The 25,331-nt window shown below is 42.0% G+C and overlaps 1 protein-coding gene across 1 annotated transcript in view; it reads left to right on the plus strand.

The window, feature by feature from the left end:
- Positions 1 to 3,295: 3,295 nt before the first annotated feature.
- Positions 3,296 to 25,331, plus strand: part of LOC140695451 (probable E3 ubiquitin-protein ligase MID2) — a gene marked incomplete at its 3' end in the record, with an annotated part of 60,218 nt that continues 38,182 nt past the window's right edge. Inside the window, exons 1-2 of the mRNA XM_072958187.1 lie at positions 3,296 to 3,748; positions 15,324 to 16,039. Coding sequence (XP_072814288.1) covers positions 15,380 to 16,039 — 660 coding nt within the window. The remainder of the gene's footprint in view (positions 3,749 to 15,323; positions 16,040 to 25,331) is intronic.

A 25,331-nucleotide genomic window follows, 5' to 3' on the forward strand; every position in this document is an offset into this window, starting at 1 on the left:
CTGCTAAAAAGTGAAGGAAAGAGAGGTTTCTAAAGGACGATAAAAGCCATTAAAAGCAAATCTCCTTTAAGTGACAGTTCTGCCAGGAGCTAGCTAGCTTGGTTCCAGTATGTCCGTGATGAAAGTGATCACTTCTTCACATTATAGAAAATTTTCCAGCTCTCTGTAGGGATCAAATCAAGTGAGGTTAAAGAATTCTCAGGGATCAATTGACTTCTGACTCAACTTTGGGTTTTCTGGAGACGAACTTTAAAAAAAATTTTTGAACTACAAAAGAAGTTCTCACTGTAGAATATTCAAACAGTTATAAAATATATAGAATCAAACTGGAAAGATCCCCTTAACACCCACCATAATTCCAGGCTCACACTATTTACAGTGTGCTTCCAGGCACTAGTCTATGCATTTACTGGCATATACATACATCTATTTTCTTACATAAATACAATAATCTCTACCTGTTCTGTATACCTCCTCATTCTTTTAGTTTTTTTTAATTTGTTTTATTCTGCTAAAATACACATTACACAAAATTTACCATTTTAACCATTTTGAGTGTACGATTCAGTAGCATTAAGCACATTCACAATGTTGTGTAACCATCAGCAGCATTGAGTTCCAGAACTGTTTCTGTCATCCCAAATAGAAAGTCTGTCACCATTAAACAATAACTCCCCATTCTCTCCTCCCTTCAGTCCCCAGTAATCTCTGTTTTATTTTCTGTCTCTATGCTCCTTATTCTTGTAAAATTGTTTTTGAAAAGGTAAAACACAGACATTACAAAAACTTTAAACAACACAAAAGGGCATATAAAATGTTAAATACTCCTCCCTCCTACGCTTGACTCCCAGGGAACCAGAGTAATCAGTTTCTTAGGTATCTTTACTGAAAAGTCTACTCACACACACGCATACATGGACAGACATACACCCTCCTCCTTTCATTACACAGTATAGCAAACCATACACAGCTTGCTCTGTTCATTTAACAATATCTATGATCTATAAATATATATAATGTATTTACATAATCCTTATATATAGACTCTTCTGTTATGCCAGGATCAATTTACTTCTGACTCAACTTTTAAAAAAAATTAATCTGTCACTGTGGCAAAAAAAATAACATAAAATTCACCCTCCCAACACTTTCTAAGTATACAGTACAATACTGTCAACCACATGAATATTGTTGTGCAACAGATTCCCTAGAACCTCTCACCCCAGTCCTGCATAACTGAAACTACATCTACAGAACATTTCCCTTCCTCTCCCACAAGCCCCTGGCAAGCACCATTCTACTTTCTGTTTCTATGAGTTTGACTACTTTAGATACCTCCTATAAGTGGAATCATGCAGTATTTGTCCTTCTGTGACTGACTTATTTCACTTAGCATATTATCTTCAAGTTTCAGCCTTGTCGGAGCACATGTCAGGATTTCCCTCTTTTTTAAGGCTGAAGGTATATGCCACATTTTCTTTATCCATTCATCTCTCCATGGATATTTAGGTTGCTTCCACCTCCTGTCTATTGTGAATAATGCTGCAATGAACATGGAGCATGCAAATATCTCTTTGAGAGTCTGCTTTCAATTCTTTCAGATACATTTCCAGAACTGGGATTGCTGAATCATATCAGAGTTCTATTTTTAATTTTGTGAGGAACTCTTTCCACAGCAGTTGCACCGTTTTACATTCCCACCAACAGTGTACAAGAGTTCCAATTTCTCCACATCTTCACCAACACTTACTATTTTCTGTTTTTGCTTTTTGTTTTTTCTTAATAATGGCCATCTTAACAGGTGTGAGATGATATATTATTGTGATTTTGATTTGCATTTTCCAGATGATTACTGGTGTTGAGCATCTTTTCACATGCTTGTTGGCCATTTGTATATCTTTTTTGGAGAAATGTCTATTCAAGTCCTTTGCCCATTTTTTAATCGTGTTGTTTTGTTATTGGGTTGTAGGAGTTCTTTACATATTAACCCCTTATCAGATATATGGTTTTCAAATATATTCTCTCCATTCTCGCCTTTTCACTGCTGATTCGTCAGCTGCACAGAAGTTTTTAAGTTTGATGTAGTCCCACTTGGCTATTTTTGCTTTATTTTTTCCTGTGCTTTTGGTGTGACTCATTAACTTTTACTTCTCTTAGGACTAGACTTTCATCAGGATAGTTTGGTTGTGATTTTTGCCTTCCTTTCCACCTCAGTGCTCTCTAGCACATTGTTTAACAGGGGTGTTGGCTAATTACTATTGGTTCTCTGATGGGATACACCCAGAATTACCTTAATTTTTCTGGACTCATTCCCATGCAAGGTAATAAGAGGTCAACGTGAGAGAGGGGTGTTTCCTCCCATTTTCTCACTTCTTTCCCATTCTTCTCCCCTTTTTCTTCCTTTCATCTCCCCATGTTAGGTACAGAATCTCCTCTGGGTTCTCCTCCTCCTCCCCTCTCCCAGCCTCCTTGCGAGTGGGGCGGTGGTCTCTGAGCCAATGACAGGTTAGCCCTCGGGCTGACTCCAGACCAATGAACGCTTCTGGGTTCCAGATGGACCAATTAGCTTATTAGGGACCTTGAATACCTGTATAGCTGGCATCTGTCCCATTGTCCTCTTATTAACGAGCCTCTTGTTTTGCCCATCAATGATTTGCAAGTGTAAATGAAACCCTTCTCTCTCTCTCTTTTATTTTTGGTTTTGTTTTTAAATTTTGGTGGCTTTAATCCATCCCCACAACTTCTGCCCAAAGCCAATAAAACACAGCCATTCTCCCTTTGTAAAAAGAAAGAGGGGTTGGGTTTCCTTCAATTGTCTGCCCTTTTCTGTCTCCTCCACTATTTTTGTTTTACTCTGTAGTTAACTTTGCATAGAGCAGCTTCAATCGAGGACCTGTGCGGCGGACCAAGGCACTCTCTTCTCATTATCGGTTGCAACGGCCTTTTCGTTGTTCTAACCTGGGGGTTTGTGGCACCAGGGGCTTGGCGGGTGGGAGAAGAGTTTGGCCGTAGCCTTTCTTCTGCATTTCACACACATTCTGCTCTCTCTCTCTCTGCCTCTCTCTCTCTCTCTGCCTCTCTCTCTCTCTCTGCCTCTCTCTCTCTCTCTCTCACACACACACACACAGACATACACACCCGCTCGGGCCCCTCTCCGTGTGTCTTCCTTCAAGATGACAGGGCGCTGGAGAAAAGGCTGCTGGAATCAGCTGGTAGGTACAGTAGTAACCCGAACCCCACCCACCCGCTGCCTTTGCTCGCTCAGGTTTCTCCGGTCACTCCTGCCAGGGGAGAAAACATGTAAACGCGCCTCCAGAGGAGGGGCCGGGGCAGCTGGGAGCGGCGGGGGTGGCGGAAGGTGAGCCCGGGAAGGTGGCTGAGCGCCCCTGCCGCCGGGCCCTTCCCAGCGCTCCCTCGGGGCGGCAGCCCCAGCCCGGGTCGCCCCCACCCCATCCTCCTTTTCGTCGGGATTGCCTTTTTTTTCCTCCCCTCTGCGGCGGCGGAAATGACAGTGTGGTGCTACTGTGGTGTCATGGTGCTGCCTCTGGACTAAGGAGCAAAAACTCTTTAAGTTTTGGCTCGGGAGACCCAGCCGCGGTAGCGTGGCGGCCGCCGTGCCGTCCCCGGCGGGGCGCGCGGGCGGGCGGATCCCGGCTGCTGCGCGGCGGCGGCGACGAAGGCGGGCGGCGGCCTAGAGCGGCGGCGGCAGCGGCGGCGGCCGGGGAGCTCGCGCCGGAGCCGGAGCCAGGTCTCGGCGGAGACAGGCGAGCACCCAGCGCCCTCGGGCGCGCTGAGGACAGGGCCGGCAGCCGGGAATGCTCTGGGTAAAACGCGCCCCCTCGCCGCGGCCCCGGGGGCCGAGCGCCACCGCCCGCGCAGGGCTCGGCCCCGGCTCGGGCCGCGTCTCAGGTGCGGCCGGGGCCCGGCCGAGGGCTGCTCCGGGGCTCGGCGGGGCGGGGTAACGGGGTCCGCGAGGCTCGAGGTGGCGGCGGCGGCCGCCGCGGGGGCCCCGGCCCGGCCCTCGTTCCCCTTGGCGCCAGTGGGGCCCGGGCGCCCGTCGCTGCCCTCCCGGGACGGAGTTTGCACTCCAGGGTGCGGGGCCGGGGCGGCCCGAGGCCTCCCGCGCAACCTGGCGGGGCCCGGTGGGGGCCCCCCGAGCTGCTCTCCCGGCTCCGGGGCGCGAGTCTGGGAAAGGGCACCGCCGCCTTCCCACGCTCCCGCGGCCGGCAGCCTCCTCGTCCCGGGCGGCGCCCCTCGGCCGCCCGGCGGTGGCTGCTGCGGCAGCCGGAGATGCTGCGGACACCCTGCCCGCGGGGAGGCCCGGCGAGACTTAATCCCTTTGCTGCGGGGGGGAGCGATCCTCGAGTCTCCGTCTGGGTGGTTCCTTATTTCTGGCCTAGCTGTGAAACCAGCTCAGTAAGGGAGAGGGAAAACTTATTAGGTCTAAAGGACAGCCTGCGACTGGACCCGGGAGAGGTGGGGTTTTTCCATTACTGGCTCATAAGAATTAAGTAAATAACGGCGGAGTAGATTTACAGAAACCTTTTTGGTGATGATCAGGTTTAGGTTACTTAGCGCTTCGTGTGCAGCGCATTTCTTGGAGGCGTTTCTTCTCAGAACAGGAAATTGGGATCCTGGGGTCGATGGGTTCTTCACTTTCTCTCTTCCATACGCCCCTACCCGCCTTCCCGCTCACTCGCCGTCTTCCTACGTCGTCGTCACACACCTGCCAGCCCACTCGAATCTCCCACCAGAACCCACCCGTCCCCTAGACTCCTCCCCATCAACCTGTATACTCCCAGCCTCCCAGCCATGCAGCCTCTGGCTTCTTAACCAACTTGCTTTTTTGAAGATTTCTGACTGTGGTAAGGGTGGATGGTGATGGTTGTTTGGCGGAGCTCTTATAAAGGGGTATATTAGAAGCTATGCAAATAGACAAGTACTGTGTGTGGGTTTATTCTGCTGATTCTCAAGTTGGGCCATAAGGGCTGCCTTTAACCTCATTCTATTCCCTTCCAGTACGCTAATCAGTATTTGGCAGCGTTCCAATAGAAGGGGAATGCTGAATAGGGAGGTCCCCTCCCCTGCTTCTCCTCTACCCCAGCTGGTTACTCCTAACCCTTACTTCCCCCTTTTTACCCCTCTCTACTCATCACTGCCCTGAGGGGGAAAGAGTCTTTGCTATTTTTTATATATTCCTGCGCAATCAATTAACTTAATACAGATATATAATGTGAATTAGATTTCTCCTGACTTTTCCTCACAACTTGATTTATGTGGTTGAAATACAAGTCTAGGAGCCAAGAAGATGAGGGAGTTCATCCTAAATCTGATGTTGCATTGGCTTTATGGCCTTAGGACATTCCTATGACCTTTCTTTCATGGTCAATACGCTTGTGTAAAAGGCAGCATATTGTGTACTGGCTATTGTGAGTCTTGGCTTGGTCCTTTGAAGATGAAAGGGTTCTGTAAGCCCTCAGCATTATACGTTTCAAAGAAAGTACTTCATTCACTTTTTATTGGGATAATAGATTGACTGGGTGTACGTAGGAACCCTAGTTTACTGAAAACCTTAACTTGCCATTATTAACCCCCTTGGGAACCAAATCTATTATCCTACTTTGTCCTAAGTCTGTTTCTTTTTTTTCCCTAGTGCACGTACAACTGAATGAAAACATACATAAAACTAGGCATACAGAGTAATGGTGATTATTTTTGGCTAAGGCTTGGATCATTTCTAATGTACTTCAACCTAACAATCTGAGTCACTCATTAGAAAACATAATCTCACTCATTGTTAGCCCATATGGGGGCAGTTAGTTAATTTCTACTGAAAAGTGACATTAATAATTTTAGGCACGGCTACATGAGCATGCTTAGCATTTAGCAGTGGTGAAGTCAACAATATTCATTAAAAGTACCTACAGTGTGCAGAGTCCTCTGCTGCCTAGGCTCAGGCCCCATTCTCGGCCTCGTATTTATGCCTCCTGCTTGTTTAAGGTCTACCTCCTTACTCGAAGCTCCAGGATTAGGACTGGCCGGGGCTGTGCTGGGCAGGGGTAGAGGCTTAAGACCTGAAGGAGTGATTGTTTCCCTCCCATTTACTTTCATGACTACTAGACTCCTCATCTAGCATGTTGTACCTTGCAAGGCCATCCCCAGAAAGTACTGCTGCAAATCAGAATGACTTGGTTGCTTCATGAACATATCATCTGAACAGTGCAAACTGATTTAGGTGAAATCGGTTTAGTTAATCCCTCCTCTAAGTGCAGGGAAACTTGCTCCAACTTGTAGATCCTAAAGCAGTGCCAGTGGAGTCTCATAATTGCATCCAGAAATTGCCCTGGGTAGTGAGCCTGTCCATTCCCTCCTCCCTCTGCCCATAAAATCTGCTGACACCATGACAGTTAAGAGGGAGACTGCAGAAGGAGTATGTCTTTGCCACTCAGCAAACCTCATTGGCTTGGTGAAGAAGTGAGAATGTCCTCCCTTCACTCTGTTTCTCAGCACTCAGGTTCTCTCTTTCCCAACAGGGACAGAGAGTCCTAGAAAGGAGATGAAGGCAGGGCAGAGGCACAGAATGGGTATCAAATGGCTGTTCTCAGAGGTACCAGGTTGGCCTTGTATGTGTCTGTCATTCAATCTTTAGGGATCTTGGTAACTCCCTGGCTGCTGGTAGAAGCCATGGGGTGTCCCTTAAGTTTTTCTCCTTTTCTGCACAAAGGGGAAGATGAGGCACTGTGTTTGTGAAGCACCTCTTTACTTAGGCTGTGTGTCTTGACTTAGAGCATTGCATCATCAAAATAGGACACATAACATGTTGATACTGGTTGTATGACAGTTCAGGAACGTTCACAATTGTTCACTTTTTGATGTGTGAAATTTGGGTACTGAGGTGGTGGTGTGCTAACGTCTGTATTTCAGCTCTCTCAACAAATACTGTGTTCATCACTAAGCAGTGTAGAGAAGAGACTAGAAAAGTGTTTCTCAACCAGTGTGTGGGATCCTACTAACAAGTGAGAAGACCAGATGAGTGGTGTCAAGACAGGAAATTCCAACTCCACTTATCCCCCTGTTCAGGCTGCTTGTCCCCTTTTCATTTCCCCCCTCTTCGAAGGATCAATATATGTTTCGCTCTCCATTTTCATGCATTAAAACTCTGCTGAGTCTTCTGTGGGCACTGGAGGTTTGTGGCTCTTTCTACTGTTTCTCTTTTTCCATCTTTCCCTTCTCCCTGACCACAGACATATTCTTTTCAATAGTCGATCTCCCAGCTCCTGCATTGCCCTTAGAAATCCTATAAGCTGCTAAGACTACTAGATGGTTAAAGTATGGGTGGTGGAGGGATTTTGAGTAATGTGCCAACATCCCACCACTCCCTTTTCTGCGTGGGGTTCACCTGAATATACAATAAGGGTGTTGGTTCAGCCTAAATGGGTTAGTGAAGTATCCTTAGTAAAACTTGTCCTACTTGGGTTCTTTTCTCCCTACAGAGATCTGACTGCCTGACCTTGGGCTTTGTCTCAGCCTCTTTCCTGCAAGTCAGACTCCTCTAGTTGATGAACAGCATCCCCAGTCTCTGGATCCTCCTCTTACAGAGGCCAAAATATCTGATAACAAATTTATTATATAACTGAAAATCCTCCTGAAACAGAAAATCCCAGTATTTACAATTTGCCCAGTTAGGGGTATAATGTATGGGCATGGTAGCCAGTGCTAATGCAGGTCAGTGATGTGTTTGAATGTATACAGCCCAGAGATAGAAAAATGGTTTACCATCCAGAATCCTCCATCGCTTTGTCTATAGTCCTTTGTTCAGTGTTGCTAGGATCCATGTGGTTCCCAGGGGAGTAGAAGCTTGGTTTCAAATAGGCTTCTGTTCTCTGTCCCTTGTTTCTGACCCAGACTTGGGGTCCTCTCAGCCTAACATTCAACAGCATGCCCCACATACATATGTTGCCAATTGTATTCTGTAGAAGTAGAGGTGACTGCCCATCCAGGTGTGTCACTGAACATTTAAACATTTACAAATATTTCAATGGGCAACAGAGATTGGGAAAAGCAGTCCTAGAATAGATGGAAAGTTATGCTGGTAGCAGCAGGTAAATTAAGTTTGTTCTCCATTTGTTCCCCAGCCTGGAAACTGCCAGTGTAATCGGCATTAAGATAAAGGTGTTATGAATTGTACTTACGATTTCTGACAATTATCATGTGTTACCTTGGCAAATCCGTTTCTTGGTTACTTAGATTAATCTTTTGTGTTTGTAGCAGATCTAGGACTTTTCGTTCTGCTGTTGTGATATTTGTTTTAATGTTTATGATGACTATATGGTATAAATTAGCCAATGATTAGATTTAGGAGCTAATTATTGTAAAGAAAAGATCATTAAACCCACGTACTATAAAATATTAAGTAAGCTTTAATAACTATTAGACAGGAACTGGCTCTGGTGCTGTCAGTCGGTAATCAACCTCCAGTCCTGAGCTCTCCCTGTACTTGATAAAAGCTTAAGAAAAAAAGAGAGACAACTCTTCCCTTGAGGGGGACTCCAGTCTAACAGGGGAGACGTATGAGCACAATAAATACCACAATCAGATGCATGGCCCTTCAGAAAACTTGTGGGGGAGTATAATTGTCCTCCATTATGTCAACCATGCATTTGGAGTGAATTTCCAAACATGTGCTATTTCCTTAATAACTTGTTCTGTATCTGTTATCTGTGAATGTATGTTGAGAATATCTGTATTTGTAAAGCAAGTTAATAACTTTATTTTATCCTCATCTGATGCTCACAAGAGCCTGTGAGATAAATAGGGTGGGTATTTTTTTATTTAGCAGATGAGGAAGCTGTGGCCCAAATAATTTAAATGTCTTATCTAGGATCACTCAGCTAATTGAGTTTAGAGCTGGACTACAACCAGGCTCTACTATGAGGATCAAATGAGATAATGGCTTTGAAGGCACTTAAAAAGTATAAAATTGATACACAAATGTAAGGTGATGGTTATTATTAATTATGCTTACTGATAACCTGGCCTCTTTTTTTCTAGCTTTCTATTTTCCATCTTTATCTTTTATCTTATGCATTGGCAGCCTTTCATGTTCCCAAATGATCTTTTTTGAACTTCTAGGGGTCCTTTCCTACTAATGGTGTTCTAGGATTTGGTTGTTTTCCTTTTCTTCTGAAAGGTGTTCTCACTAGTTTATACACCCATGAGAGTCCCCTCCCCTTTGGTTGTCCTCTGGAACACCCATTATATCTTCCTTGAGATACAGCAGGCAAAACCAGCCACTGTCCTTCAGAACCTTGGCTTAGCCAAGGGAAAATAATGCATTTTATTTATATCCATTTCCTTTCATGATGATGCCCATCACTTGTCAGCCTTTCTAGTCACACTAATAAATAAGATTTGTGTTTTGAGAAGCTGGTTTTCAATAATCCAAGGTGTCTTTCCTAGGTGGTAACAGATAGCAAGAGTTCTGTAATAATAGGATGTCAAAGCTGGAACATATCTTAAAAGAGATTGTCTGGTGATCCTAGTCCAACTTGAATGACAATTTACAGTTAAGGGAACATCAGACTAAAGCAGGACTCATTTGCTCATCCTCTGAGGCAGAGAGACAGTTTCAAGTGTTTTAAGGAGGAGCTCATGGGACATTAATGTTAATATCCTGAAGAATGTAAATCCTACAACCCAGCTCAATCCTCATTCTGCAGCCCAGAGGTCAGGCTGAGATTTAAACTCATGGTTCTTCTGTGAAGAAAGGGAGACTGTGGCTCCTCAGGGAGATAGTAAGAGCCCAGAGCCATGCTCCACAGACCTGGAAGATGAAAACTAGATGGCATATAAACTGTTGAAATAAGTGGGCATTTAATTATGTTCAAATGACATTCGAAATAATAGAATTCAGCCAAGTGTAGATCACAGCTTCTGTCTCTGATCAGAGTTAACTGAATGCTGGATTTGGAGGGCAATGCTGAAATCAATCTTTCATTTTGTAAGTGTAGAGTGTATTATTTTTATTTTAATCGCCTGCATTGAAACTCCTCCTTTGTATTTCCATCTACTCACACAGCCTTGTGATACCTTCTTATAGTTTATTCTCATCAACTTTTTTCTTGGGGGTCTCAACCTGAAGTGGGGTGCAGGGTGACGATCAGCTATACAGAAACAATTTTATCATAGAACAAGGGCAAATACATAAACATTCTTATTGGACTAAGTGGCAGTAACTAAATGACATGGGAAGGGAACAATCAGTGCATGTGGATGTGGACATTTATTTCTTAACATGGCAATTGGTCTGCCCTCCCAGATGTTTCATAAATGCAATTTTACGACAAACCATTGTGTTTTCTGGCAAAAACTTCATGATTACCTGTCATTTAGTTGCACCCTATCAGGTTTACATCCTGTCTTTAGTCTTAATAAATTCTATAATTCTGCACAGATTAGTGATTCACATACTTTCTGAAGTTGCAGCATTGCCATTGTTTCATTTTTTTGTCATACTACTTCCTCCTGTGCTTCCCACGAGTATTTTGTGATATAGGAGTCAATTATTTTTTAGGAGTCTTGTAATTGTTAAATGAATAAAAATTGGGAACTGATAATTGTTAAATGAATGAAAATTGAGAGCTGATCATTTTCTGACACCCATTGACCATTAGAGATATCCCAGGGTATTACAAAACCTAGACAGGGAATCGCTAACCTAGAAAAACAATTGAAAGGAGTTAGCAATTCAATAGACTTTAGAAATACTACATAATTACACAGTACAGAATAGTGGTTAACTGTTCACACTCTGGAGTCAGACCTGGATTTGACCCTTTTTAAAAAGTGAGATAAAATTCACCCTTGATATTCACCCTTTTAGGTTTTTAGTATATTCACAAAGCTGTGCAGTTATCACTGCTATGTAATTCCTAAACATTATCATCCCCGAAAGAAACCGGTACCCATTAGTAGTCATTCTCCATTCCGTCCACCAACCCCCCTCTCTTGACAAACACTAATCTATTTTCTGTTCTTATGAGTTTGCCTTTTCTGGGCATTTCATATAAAGGGAATCATACAATTTGTGGCCTTTTGTGACTGGCTTCTTTCATTTAGCATAATGTTTTCAAAGATCATCCATGTTGTAGCATGTATCAGTACTTCATTCTTTTTTCTTGATGAATTATATTCCATGGTAGGGACATAGGACATTTGTTTATCTGTTCATCAGTTGATAGGCATTTGGATTGTTTCCAACATTTGATTACTGTGAATAATGCTGCTGTGAACATTTATGTACAAGTTATTGAGTGAGTATATCTTCAGTTCTTCTGGATCATATCATAACTCTATATTTAACATTTTGAAGAACCACCGAACTATTTCCCAAAGCAACTGCATCACTTTCCATTCACAACATTAACATATGAGGGTCCCAGTTTCTCCATATCCTGGATGACGTTTGCTGTCTTTTTAAAATTGTGGCCATCCTAGTGTGTGTCAGGTAATATTACAGGCATCCTAGTGCGTGTAAAGTCGTATCCCAGTGTGGTCTTGATTTGTATTTCCCTAATGGCTAATGATGTTGAGTACATTTTCATATGTTTACTGATCATTTGTATATCTTCTTTGGAGAAATGTCTATTCAGATCCTTTGCCCTTTTTAAAAATTTTTCTTGGTTTTTTTTATGGTTGAGTTGTAAGAGTTCAGCATATTTCTAGATGCTAGACGTGTATGACGTATATGATCTGCAAATATTTTTTCCCATTCTGTGAGTTGTCTTTTCACTTTCTTGGTGGTGTCATCTGTAGCACAGAAGTTTTAAATTTTGATGAAGTCCAGTTTATTTTTTCTTCAATTAGTTGTGCATTTGGTGTCATCTAAGAAACCCTTGCTTAACCTAAGTTCACACTTATATTTCCTTCCAAGAATTTCTGCATTTACATTTAGATCGTTGATTCATTTGAGTAAATTTTTATGCACAGGGTGAGGTAGAGTTTGAACTTCATTCTTTTGCATGTGGGCATCCGGTTGTCCCAGAACCATTTCTTGAAAAGATTATTCTTTCCCCATTGAATGGTTTTGGAACCCTTATCAAAAGTCAATTTACATAGAGGGTGGGTATAGCTCAGTGGTAGAGCTGCATGTGTAGCATGCGCAAGGTCCTGGATGCAATCCCCAGTACCTCCATTTAAAACAATTTAAAAGAAAAGTCAATTGGCTATACATATATGATTTTATTTCTGGACTCTCAGTTTTATTCTGGGTTTGAATCTTGACTTTGCCACTTGCAAAGAAGTGTGACCCTGGACAAGCTACCTTTTTTGTTATAATAATAGTACCTATCTTTTAGAGGATTGTTGTGAAAATTAAATAATGTATGTAAAGAGTATCATTTACTGCTTGGCACATGGCAAATGCCCAAGAAATTTTAAGGGGAATTGTGCTTGGGTAATCCAGGAGGTAGGGGAAATGGGAGACAGGTTGAAAGGACGCTGAAATATTAGGTGTGACCAAAACAAGGTGGTCTCATAAATGAGAGATGAGATGAACAGATGTTTGAAGAAGTTGAAAAAATATCCAGTTCCCCCAAATTGGCTAAAGCAGTTATTGTATGATGATAAAATAAAACAGAATAGAAACAGTATAATAGAAGAAGTTTGCTTACCGGAAGCAACAGACTGTAACCATCTTCTATTATTCTTTATAGAGCTGAACGCAGTTAAGGTAGTTATTTTAGAGCACTGATGTTTGGCTTTTTTTCTGTCGAGGGCTCTTTTGAGAACGTTTTGAATGCTGTGGACAATGCTCTCTCCATGAAAATGCAAATATGATATACACATAACAGTCTTTAAACATTTCGAGAAGGTTCAGAAATCTCTGGTTAGAAATCCTATTTTGACCTTATCCAAGGCAATCCTGACCCATAGCCTGTTGTCCTAAGCTTAATTTTGTAGTGAGGTTCAAGTGTCACACTTAGAAAGCACTTTTAGGGTTGCAGGAAAATTCGAAGAGCTTTTCCTCTGTACAGAAGAATTGATACAGCGAAGTCCTAAGATTTAGAAGCATTGTGGTAGTCTGATTGTTTTTGTAAAGGTTTCAGTACAGAGACAGGTCTATCAGCAATGCTCCTGACCTACTGTCATTTTGGTGGGAGGCCTGACTCGATTCTCTCAGGTAGCTTCCAGCACAGACACTGAGGAATGCAGACGTGCAGTTCTGGAAGAGACAGTAATAGAAATGCAGAGTGAGGTCGAGATGGGCCTAGAAGAAAGAGATATGATTCTGAAAGGGACTAGGAGTGAGAGGCAGATTCAGAGAAACTCAGAGGCACACAGAGAGACAAAAATAGAAGCGGAAACATGCTGTCTAGAAACCCTCTTGTAAATAGCCAAGATATCTGTCAAGTGAAGAAGGTGAGATGATTGAAATAAAGGTGTAGGGGAAAGAGCACAGGCATTAGCATTAGGCTGACCCAGTGCTCTGGGTATGTATGTTCCTGGTTCATTTACTTAACGCTGAGCCCCAACTTCTTAACCATAATATGCATATAGTATTAGTACCTCCCGTACAGCCTTCCTGATAGAATTTAGTGAAATATTGTATTCTTAAGATAGTACTCAGAATACAGGAGGTGTTCAGTAAATGCTAGGTCCCTTCTTTTAACTTCTTCTACTTTAAGGTCTCCTTCATTTAACAATTTTTGAATACCTAGTATGTGTAAGGCACCGTGCTATGAATAAAAACATGAAATAGTTGATGCCCTCAAGGAGCAGGGGGAGTTAGCTGGAGACACAGATTTGTAAATGAAATAAAATAGAATGTTCTGGAAGCCACCAAGTGGTTGAAGTGATAAACATGTAAATGAGAGAACTCCTAGGTTTCTAGGCTTGGATGGTGATATTCAACAGATATGGAAAACTGGAAGAGGAATGGGTGTTTTGTTTTTGGAGGGCAGGGGAGCATAGCAAGTTCATTTATGGACATGCTGAATTTGAGCAGTGGAGCTATCAAAGGCAATATTCCTGCCTTGAGTGGAAGTTGGAATCTGTCCTCTCTAAAGTCTCTTCCATTTCTGAGATTCTATGGTATATGTACATTTTGTTTTACTTTTTCATTTCTATAGGTGAATGCTGATAGATGTTATAAGCTACAAAATACTAGCCAACAATTTTCAAGCACTTGTAAATTGTGAAATAATAATACCACACATCTCACTTTTAAAAAGTGGTTATACAAACACCTAAACTTACCAAACCAATTGAGAGTGACTGTTTCACAAAAAAGATTCTTCACTTTTACAGCCCCATTTCCTATAGATTTCCATTAAATAGCTAGTTAGTTTGGTGCACTTAAAAGGTTTGATTTAAAAACAGCTTTTAGGGATACATCTATTGTATTTATGCATAAGGTATAATTGTACTCAGTATTTAAGTATCCTACAAGAGAGCTATGCAGATACCTCTGACAGATGACAAATCTGAATAACTACAAATGGCAGAATCAAACTTTCAAGCCCTAATGAGAGTCTCCAGTGACACTGAGATGATGAACAAAAATTATTCCAAAGCAAAAGATGCCTTTCTCTTTCCTATACATAGGATTTATACCTTAAACCAATAAAATATGTTTTATAATTTTTATATTTTAATATTTTCCCATTTGTCTCTAATAACTCAGTTTACTAGAAATGGTATGAACAGAAATTTCCATGTGTGGTGTTAAGAAGTAATTCAAGTTCACACATCTGAAGAACTTTTTATCCTGCACCAAGAGCTACATTTTTCTAAAGTTCTCTCTTCTTTTTTACGCAGGCTCTTAGAATGGGATCATTTCAAGAACTAGAGAGTTAGTTTGAAATATGACCTTGTTTTCCCATCCACTAGATGTGAAATAGGAGCAGCCTCTATATTTTACCTGGAAGCAAAATAGAGAACAATATTGTAGAATGGAAACTGAGAATTTGGCAGGGCCTCAGGCTCATCATAGTCCAGGACAAGAGATGTCAGTGGAGAGGGTATGTGAGAGAGTGAGCCATGCCAATGTGGTGAGCTGGAATTGGCATATCAATCAGTAAACCGGGATTCAGAGGTGGCCACTGGGTTCTATTTATTAGAGCAGGAAAATAAACTCAGGCATTTGCCAAAACCAGGTTTGAAGGGAGAGAATGGCTTTCTGATTAATTCCCAAATCTCTTTCCTGGTGCTCCAGCATCCCTGAGGAATCCAGCATGTAAAGCCTCATTGGTTAGTGTGTAATTACGCTACATCCACGTTTCCTTTGGAAATGCTTAATGACTCTTGCTTTGTGTTCCTTGCAGGTGAAAGCCCAGCCTCTGCGGTTCTTAATGTCTCAGCAGGATTATTTTCACTAAAGATGGAAACACTGGAGTCTGAATTGACCTGTCCAATCTGCCTAGAGTTGTTTGAAGATCCCCTTCTGCTCCCTTGTGCTCACAGCCTCTGCTTCAGTTGTGCCCATCGCATCCTGGTCTCGAGCTGCAGCTCTGGTGAATCCATTGAACCCATTACCGCTTTCCAGTGTCCGACGTGCAGGTATGTTATCTCACTGAACCACCGGGGCCTGGACGGCCTCAAGAGGAATGTGACTCTGCAGAATATTATCGACCGCTTCCAGAAGGCTTCTGTCAGTGGACCCAATTCCCCAAGTGAGAGCCGCCGGGAGAGGACTTACAGGCCCAGCAGCGCCATGTCTAGTGAGCGAATTGCTTGCCAATTCTGTGAGCAAGACCCGCCAAGGGATGCAGTGAAAACGTGCATCACCTGCGAGGTCTCCTACTGTGACCGTTGCCTGCGGGCCACACACCCCAACAAGAAACCTTTCACCAGCCACCGCCTGGTGGAACCAGTGCCAGACACACATCTTCGAGGGATCACCTGCCTGGACCATGAGAATGAGAAAGTGAACATGTATTGTGTATCTGATGACCAATTGATCTGTGCCTTATGCAAACTGGTGGGGCGTCACCGAGACCACCAGGTCGCGTCCCTGAATGATCGGTTTGAGAAACTCAAGGTAAGGGATCTGGGACATACTCCTTACACAACTTTGTCTCTTTATTCACAGTTATCAAGTTCTCTAAAACACGGGTCACTTTTCCTGTATGACAAGTGAGTTAACTCTAAGTTGCTCTTGTGAGGAACAGCTTCCTCACCTGCAAGCTCTCCCTGGAACCTTTTTCTTCTGTTGCACAAACCTGCCTGCATTCAATCACCTACAGCCAGTTCTGGGGGAGTTAACCCATAGCCTGCCACACCAGTAGTCCGTCCAGGGAAACAGCGCCCTCTCTCCTCTGACAGTGACATATTGCACACTGCATATCTTTGCCATGATCTTTCCACCTCTTCTTTTAAGTATGAGTACCTGTGTAGGTGTACTGCAATTAGCATATGTGCTGATTTGCATATGTGTGCGGATAGCAATGGGAAGGTTGGGTTTGTCCGTGTAGGTGTGGGTGGAGGTATCTGAGTGTATCTGCGTAGGCCAGGGTTTTTTGTGGAGGACAGCAGTGCATGTGTTCACACACTCAGTACGCTAAAGAAACAAAGTTTTGGCACCGGCCAGTACAAATTGCCACCAAGCTCTTAACATGGGGCTAAGTCTAAGCCTGCCTTAAAGAGCAAAACAAAAGAGACAGACAAAAAAGCGACTTTAGTGTACCATGAAGTCAGGAGGGATAATCAAATGCCTGAACTAAAAATTTAAACTGAAGGCAATACATATTTAATCCAGCATCAGATTTTGTGCCAGTGTTCGTTTTTGTGGGTTACAGACTGAAGTGCTTGTTTGCAGTTCCTATCTTGGAAGTTCCTCTTCAGAGGACAGAGTTTTCTGAAGTTGTGCCATATAATATTTATGTGCTAGTCTAAGTGCTTATTTTTTAAAGCACTACTACCTCATGTTGATATTAACAAATGTCAGACCTAGCAAATTGTTTTATTCCCATTGCCTGCCTGCTATGAGGTTTAATTTCTCTTAAGAAGGGAGCTACTTCACAGAAATTCCAGAGAAATAAAATATTTGAAAAATAAGATTACCACCCCAATACAGGGCCTGGATATATAAGACAAGCTGGAAGGAAGAGCCAGACAGGGTGAAAGTAGGGCAATAAGGGAGTGGAGATTTTCCTTTTGCTGTGCTATGGAAAAATCATTATAACTTATGTAAAAATTATGATGTTGATGAGGGTAGTAATACTCAGAATAGTATACATTTTCCTGCCTGTAATTTATTGAAAGCAATATTGAGCATCATACTGACATTGGTTTGTGCCTTTTTTGATTATTATCTATATTTAATATTTATAAATTTATACAAAGTTCAGTGTTTCTCTGTTGATTTCACTCAGGGAGATATTCTCATTCATATCAAGAGTGCAGAGAATAATCATCTCATTGCCTTCAATTCTTAGAATCATGAGATGGCAGGCTTTGGACTTGGTCTAGTTGAAGTCCTATACTTTAAAGTGGTATAAATGGAGGCTTTGATAGGTTAAGTGTTTGGTCAAAGTCAGAATGGGAACTGGAACTCAGCTTCTAGTGTTAAGTAAAGTATGCTTTCTACTGTAGCCTGCTGCCAATTTGTTTTGGGCCTAAGTTGTCCCCCATGAAATGTGATTTGAAAGTTAAATTTATGCTCCAGCAACTGCACATTTCATAGGTCACAGATAAACGATTAACAGCATCAAGGAAAAGACATATTGTATAAACTTACAGCTTTTTAATGACAAGAGATGGGGGCGGGGGGCAGGAAGAGTGGGGGATATGGAGAGGATAGAACAATCTCTGCCAAATATTTGCAGGTGTTGGAACTATAATAAGGCATTGGCCTTGAGAAATATTCCAAACAGAAAAATCTGTATCCATATGTACTGTTGAGATAACAAAAGACTGGATAGAATAAGCCTGTATCTACAGAACACCAGCTTTTTGAAAACATCCGAAAACATGAAAACATTGGATGATTGATTAGATATTTGGCATCATGCAGCTATACTCCTTGTCTCCAGGGATGGATGGAGCACAAAAGTATTTTACCAAAAAAGACGCTTTACTCTGTAACTAATCAGTAATTTTTGGAGAAAGAAAAGGCCAAATTTCGAATTGTTCCCCTTTAAGTTTTTAGGAAATGTGCAGAAAATTCAAATTATAAATTAAGTGGAAACTTTTTTGCTCATTTTTGGACAGAGAGTGGAAACATATGAATCATTCCCAACCGCGTGGTTTGTTATGTTGTCTGGAACATCTTGGACTTTGGGGAGGGAGAGGGAGGTGCTGCTTTTATGTGGGGGAGGGGTGGGGGGTGGAGGTCACTTTGGTTTGATGCCAAGTGTAAAAGGATATTAGTTCTCCACATTAAGCATAAAGGAAGTCTGACATTTAGTGTCACATATACTCACTTCTTTGAGTTAATTTTAATTTAGAAGAGCATTTAGGATTATCCTGTTAATCTGCCTGATTCTTCCCCAAGGAAAAAGGAGAAAGCCAGCTGTCAGAAGCTATGGGGGAGATGGCCTTGAGTATACGGGAGTCCTACAGGAGAAGGGGAAGGGGTCTGACTTTCTGGCCAGCGACTGATGCAGTGTTTATTTGTACTTTTTTGTTCTGGAGATTCATTGTTGGCATTTATAAGTAACCTTTTTGTACTAACCTCCCTGATTAGGATTAGTGGTCTCTAATATTTATTTGTTCTATAAAGAATAAACAGATCATTACATTGTAGATGGAAGGTCAGAATAACCAGAAGCCAGCCTGTCTTCTTAACATGTAGTCAAAATGGATTAGAGGTTTTGGGATACTTAGTATATAGTTTATTATCCGTAGTTAATTGTCCAGTCTACCTAAACATCCTTCAGAAAGCTGCTAGTGGTTCAATTAATTTTTCAATTTGAAAGAATAATTGTGTTCATGACAGTTATTATAGTTGCGAGGCATATCAGAGTAATTATTTTCTCTATTACCTCTCTTTTCACTTACTACTCCCAATGTGTTTATGATATGTGTTGCATTTCTATAAAAGTGCTTCACATTTTGGAATTTTCATTGTTGCATGAGTTCTTCCCCTTAGAAAAGATTGATATTATTGTATTAATAAATGTTGGCTTTATAAAAGGAGTCAAATTTAGGGGACTCTATTGGTGACAGATCTCAACTTGATATTCTAAGTCTTGTACAACTTGGTTCTCATGCTTGTCCATCTGTCTTTTCCTCTTGCCACTCTCAAACATGTTGCCTTCATCTGTCCTGGATGGCCTCCTGTCTGCTAAACATACCACTCTCTTTTCTGACTCTTAACTTTTACTCATACTCTTCTCTTGGCCTGCTTGGGACTCCTATCTATTCTTTAGTACTCAACTGAAATCTGACAAGGCCAATCCAACACACCCCAACTATACCATAAATTCTTTGAGGCCGGGCACGGTATCTTTCATTTCTTCAATATCTTCCTTAGAGTCTAGCATACCTAGTATATGCTTGAGAAATCCAAATGAATTAAATTTTTGTAATAGATTTGCAGGATGTATATTAGCATCTATAGCTTGTTTTGGTTCTCAGCTTATAAGATATAAACCTGTCTTGCCATTATGAATACTTTAGAAGTCTGGGAAAAAATCTATGAGCTACTGCTAATGTTGAAAACCAGAGTTATCAAAAGTATGGCATATCCTTAATTTTAGGTGCCTACCCATTTTGATTACTGGAGTTTCCAACTGCCTAACCCTATGGTGACATGTGTATAAATCAGATGTGATTATTATAATTCTCTTTGAGAGTGATGTCTTCACATTTCCATGCCCACAGCCTGCCAAAAATATAGCTGATGAAAACCAAGGGGAATAGAGGAATTTCCTGAAAAGAATAAACAAGTACATTTTCTTTTTCTCATTACATTTCCACAAATTCATTACTACAAATAATTCTTACATGCAGTTACATTTACCTATCAGGGATCATGTTGTTTTAAAATATTACCTGGCACTAGAGTAAGCTTTTTGTTATGAGAAAGTAAAATACACGCACACTCACACACACACACGCGCACACACGCACACACACACACAGAGGAAGAGAGACTGAAACAGAGAGCTAAAGATTGCCAGACAAAGAGAAGGGAGATATGAGACTTGGAAAATGTTCAAAGGAAAACCACAGCGAGAGTTAAAAGGTTGGAAAATATGATATTCTAGAATCTTATCATGCTTGGTTACTTGTCCTTCTTCCTACTCAGTCACTCTGTCATCTACCTACCCGTTCTCACTCAGCCACCACCTTCTCCCTGTTGTTTGTCTACTCACCCACTTGACACCCACTTCTGTCTGCCAAAACAGATACCCTCTCAATATCTACCAATGGACATTTGCCTGTTTCTGAACCAGTATGAATATAAGAGAAAGAAGGAGAAATATCTTCATGGGGTCTCTGTGGGTTGACAGCGGGCTATATTTGCACGCATAAGTATGCATCACTATATACGAGTATGTGTATTTTTGCAAGAGTGAGTGACTGAGAGTGTAATCTGTGTATCTATAAATGTGTGTCACTGTGTGTGAGGGGAGAGGGTGTCTGTGTTAATCTTCTGTGGGCTTATGTGTGGATAACTTGGGGACAGGGGAGCCATGAGTGGAAAGCAAGCTTTCTGTGGCCACCCTAGGGAGGTTTAAGGGCTTCAGTGGAACCTATCCTGAGACTAGGGATCTCCTGAATAGATGAGCCTCATGAAGAGGCAGATCTTCAGTGGAGGCCAGTGTGGGTTACCGTACACCAGGGAACAGAAAAAGTTTTTTCTTACTTTCACTCACTTAAGTACTGAATCACAGTAGCTAAATATAATAAGAGCAAAGCATTTGTGTCTAGATTGGCACTGTCTCAGGTATGGCGGTGGACATGTGTGTAGAAGGATGGGGGTAATATCTATCATGAGGTTTTCTAGGTAAACCTGCCTTCAGCTTCCAATCGTAAAATCATTCTTGCTTGTAAATCTGGTTTCTGTGGTCTCTTAATGAGGCATGCTTCCCATTACTTATACTATATATAAATCTGTACATGTTTTGTATGTGTAGGGGGTGGTAAAAATGTGTTTTATTCCATTTCTACTTGAACTATGGGCTAACTCATTTGAACTCCCTTTTTCCCCTCCAACTGATTTCCTGGCTCCATTCTCATATGGTATTAACAGGGCCCTGTGTTAGAGATGATTTGTATTGTTTCTTAGGTTTGAGAGCAAGTTTAGCAAGTGGATACTCCAAATATCTGTGCTCATATCTTTCTGTTTTTTTTTTTTTTGTCCCAAGCCGCTTCCTCATCAGCATCTGAAAGGAGCTAACCATCATTAGTCTGAGAACAGCTTACCAAACGTTGACTCAGAGATTGTTCTTGGGTGGATGAAAATCTTGTCTGTTATTTATTGGACAAAAATTACAGAAATATGATATAGCTGAGGAAAGATTAAAGAAACAAGAAGTATTGAACCCAAAGAAGTGAGGTCTAAAGGGGAAAATGTGATAATGACATTCAAATTCATGAAGCATTGCTATAATGAGGTAATGTCTTGTTTTTTATCTTCCCTGAAGATGGTCCAGACAATACCTTAAACTGTAGCACCAGGGATTTAGGCCGGGGGGTCATTCATTCATTTAACAAACAATTCATGAGCACTAATTTTTGTTTATTGAACACTTAAATTGTTCAAGTCATTGTGGTAGGAGCTGGGGACATGGGAAATAAGGCACCGTCCCTGCCCTGAGGAGCTTTGAGCTCAGTGAGGGAGATAGATAAGGACATGAAACTTCGAATTCAGTGTGGTAAGTGCCAAGACAGAGGTTGGCACAGGGTGCTCTGCAACACAGAGGAATGGTTAGTGAGAAGAAGTTATCAAGCTGAAAAGCAGGGAATCGTAAATGGGTTTGTTGGAGAAGAGGGTAAACCGGAGAGAGACTGAACAAAGAATTTGACAGAACTTTGTGAATGACTATAGTGGTTATAGATGATGGAGAGAAAGGCTTAAATGATTTTTGAGTAGGAGATGTCTTGAAGGATGGTGGTATCAAGCATAGAAACAGGGAAATTAGGAAGCGGCTAGCAGTTTTGGTGGGATGACTTGACTTCAGATTTGAATCTATCTGCTTGTGGGTCATTTAACATTCGTTCACACATCAAACATTTACTGAACACCTATTAGGTGCTAGTCACCAGCAGAGGTGTTGGGGTTACAGTGATAAAGAGAGTGCAGTCCCAGCCCTGGTGGAGCTGTCAGCTTAGTGCTGGGAGGCTGGCAGTGTGGTGAGTGCTGTGACAACAGAGGTGCAGGGGTTTGTGACAGAGCACAGGAGGGACATCAAAAGAGACTTTTGGTGGCTTTTTGGACCCCTGAGTGGGGACAGGGATGGAGTAAGGGGCAGACAGTGTTCTAGTCAAGAGAAAATAGTTTGTTCAAATATCTAGAGGAGAGTGAGCATGGGACACTCTCAGAAATAAAAGGGCAAGTGTTCTAGAAGGATTGGAAATTCAGACCTGTGTGGTGGCCGCAAGATCAGGGTCAGAGACATAGGTTGGAGTGTCTTTAGCTTAGAGGTAGAGCCATGCAGTAATGAGCTGAATGAAGGTCAAGAAATGAGCCTTGTGGTACTCTCGGTCTAGAAGGTAGACAGAGAGGAAGAGCAAGTGCCAGAGAAAGGGGAGGGTGTGTATGACAGGCAGGAACCGAAGAGGAATCGTGCAAGTAGAATACAATTTTGAGACCTTCAGGAAAGTAGAGCTGACTTCAGCTCAATATTCTGAGTACTGTCAAAATAAACACTGGATTTAGGTTTTTAGTACAAGTTTTCTTTCAGAAGTTCCATATAATAATTTACATATCCATGCTAAAAATTTAACCATGCTCTGCACCTGAAGAGAGGGGAAAAATAGAATATGGGATAGTTCGTGTAGCATTTCTGTTAAAGGGACTGGGAGAGGATGGGTCTTTGCTGGATGATTCCAGAACCTTCTGAAAAGGAGAGGAATGGTAATGTGTTTCACCTGACTTGAAGTACAGTCTGGTTATTGTCTAACAAACCTCAGGTATAATAAACCTCGTACATCCAGTATGTCACCTGCATCTCATTTGAGGACATAGCCCATGTCTATACAACAACAAATAAATGTTTGGGGAAGGAATAAACTCAGGCATAAGGGTGTGGGCTTCAGTTTGTGGACCAGATGGTGTGTTCTGCTGTTGAAAGGCCATATGTAATTGATACATAAAGTGACAGACTGAAGCAAAAGCAAAGTAAGTATTTTAAGACAAGCAGTTAAAAAAAGAAGGCAGAATGTGACCCTAGAAGTGTGCTAAGATTTTGGCTACTGGCTTTTGGAAGAACTGGGAACATCAGTGAATAGACAGGATGTCAAAAAAGAACATGTCAAAGAACAGTAATGGGGTCACTGGCTCAGAGTATTTTTAAAGATGAAGTTGCCTTCCGTCAATTGGGAAGGCTCAGGTTTGGGGTGGGTTGGCCTTTCTTCCCTTCACTTCTCTCCACAATCTCCAAGGTTCAACTCCTACGTTAAAACAGTTGGGATCTTGTCTAGGTTTTAATAATGTCCCCCTTGTACCTTGTAGAAAGCAAGAGGGAATATAGGCATTCAATGGCAGTAATACATGTTCCAATAGAACAGACAGAAAGGCTCTGCCCCTTTTTAGGCTTCAAGACTTGCTATATCAGGTAGGTGTGTGTAAGTGTGCTCACATATGTGTGAACACACGCCCCTTCCCGGAACATGACAAATGAACATCACAGTCCAGTGTGTGCCATAGGGGATGCTCTGGCTTTAATGAAGAGCCAGTGTTTCGATGTAGAGCTAGGTTTCTTGAGGGAGCCAATCAGAAAATTATCTGAAATAACCTGTTTCTAAAGAAGTGAAAAAAAACCCAGCAATTATTTGAGAGGGTTAGTGAAGCCATTTCTTTTTATGGGATGCTGTCTGGAAGAAGAATAGCCTGTGCCTGGCTTTCGCAGAAATAGCGAAACATTTTCCTCTTTGGGCAGGGTATAATAGAACACAAACAGGCTAAGTCTACATGACACAAATGAAGTGGAACTCGGGTAAAAATGGAATCAGTGCAGGCTGCCAATTTAGCTAACTGGGGCCCTTTAAAATCTCAATTATGCAAATCAGCCACATCTTCCCCTCACTTTGTGCTGTTTGGACCCATGTATAATTTTGTGAGTGCTCTAACGATGTAGTCATCTGCAGGTGAAAAGGGATTCAGTTTCATAGCTCACGTGGCTTCTCCAACCCTCACGCAGGGGAAGCACAGAAGGGCCCAGAGGTAACCTTCTGCAGCAGGAAATGGGAGCTTCATCCTGCTCTCCCTGCCAACCTCCCGCCCTGTTTCCTCCCGGCAGAGAGCTCCATTCCCATCTTCCCTGCCATTTTGGCTCCCTCGTTGTCACGGTTCAAGTGTTCTGAGAAAGCTGCTCTAACTCGTCTTGGCTAGAGGGACCCTGGCCCCATCGTTACCTGGACTGCATGAGAAAAGAAGAAAACAAACCAATTCTTTGCAACCAAACAACCACAACACAACGACAAAGAGACACGTTTAATTTTACATAAGGGAATTTTACACACACACACACACATCCTTTTTGTTTACTCAGCCAGAATATAGACACAGTAATTACTCGACCAAATCAATGAAATCATTCAAACCTAGAGTTGCCCAGAATTTCTAGTTCTAAATAATTCGTCAGCGCCAGGCACAATAAGGAAGGGTGAGGAAATAATCTGCATAATTGCTTCAATTCTCTGCTCCCCTTTGCATATGTTCATCATTGAGAATCAATTCCAGTTTGAGAGGAGGCTTTAATTCCTGGTAAATGAATAGGAAGTGAGTAAGTAAATGTTCGGTGTTTCCCTCAAATTATGTCTCGTAATGTAAGAAAACAGTGGCAAAAAGCCATCAACAGATGGTGTTTTCATTAGCCAAAGATTTATTTTTCAAAGCATTTTCATATTAATGAAGTAAGGTTGAAATTAGAGTCATCTTGTCAGTTCTAGCTCTGTGTTGTTAAAATGTGCTGGCATTCTGCAAATTGCTAGGGGGCCAGAGCAAAGTAACCATTTGCCATAATTTTCTGATGGTAACCCAAGGTCCGTAGTCTAACCAGACCCCAAATTATGTGTTCAGCCCTAATTTTTGTTTTCAGTGGCTTTACAGAAGCTGTGAGTCTCAGTTTTGGGCCATAAATGAGGAACACACAGCAGGGATCTTAGTCTTGCTCTGCACTATGAATTATTTATAAGATATCAGTTTCATGACAAGTGTT

This window comes from Vicugna pacos, unplaced genomic scaffold, assembly GCF_048564905.1.
Source record: "Vicugna pacos unplaced genomic scaffold, VicPac4 scaffold_209, whole genome shotgun sequence".
NCBI lineage: Eukaryota > Metazoa > Chordata > Mammalia > Artiodactyla > Camelidae > Vicugna > Vicugna pacos.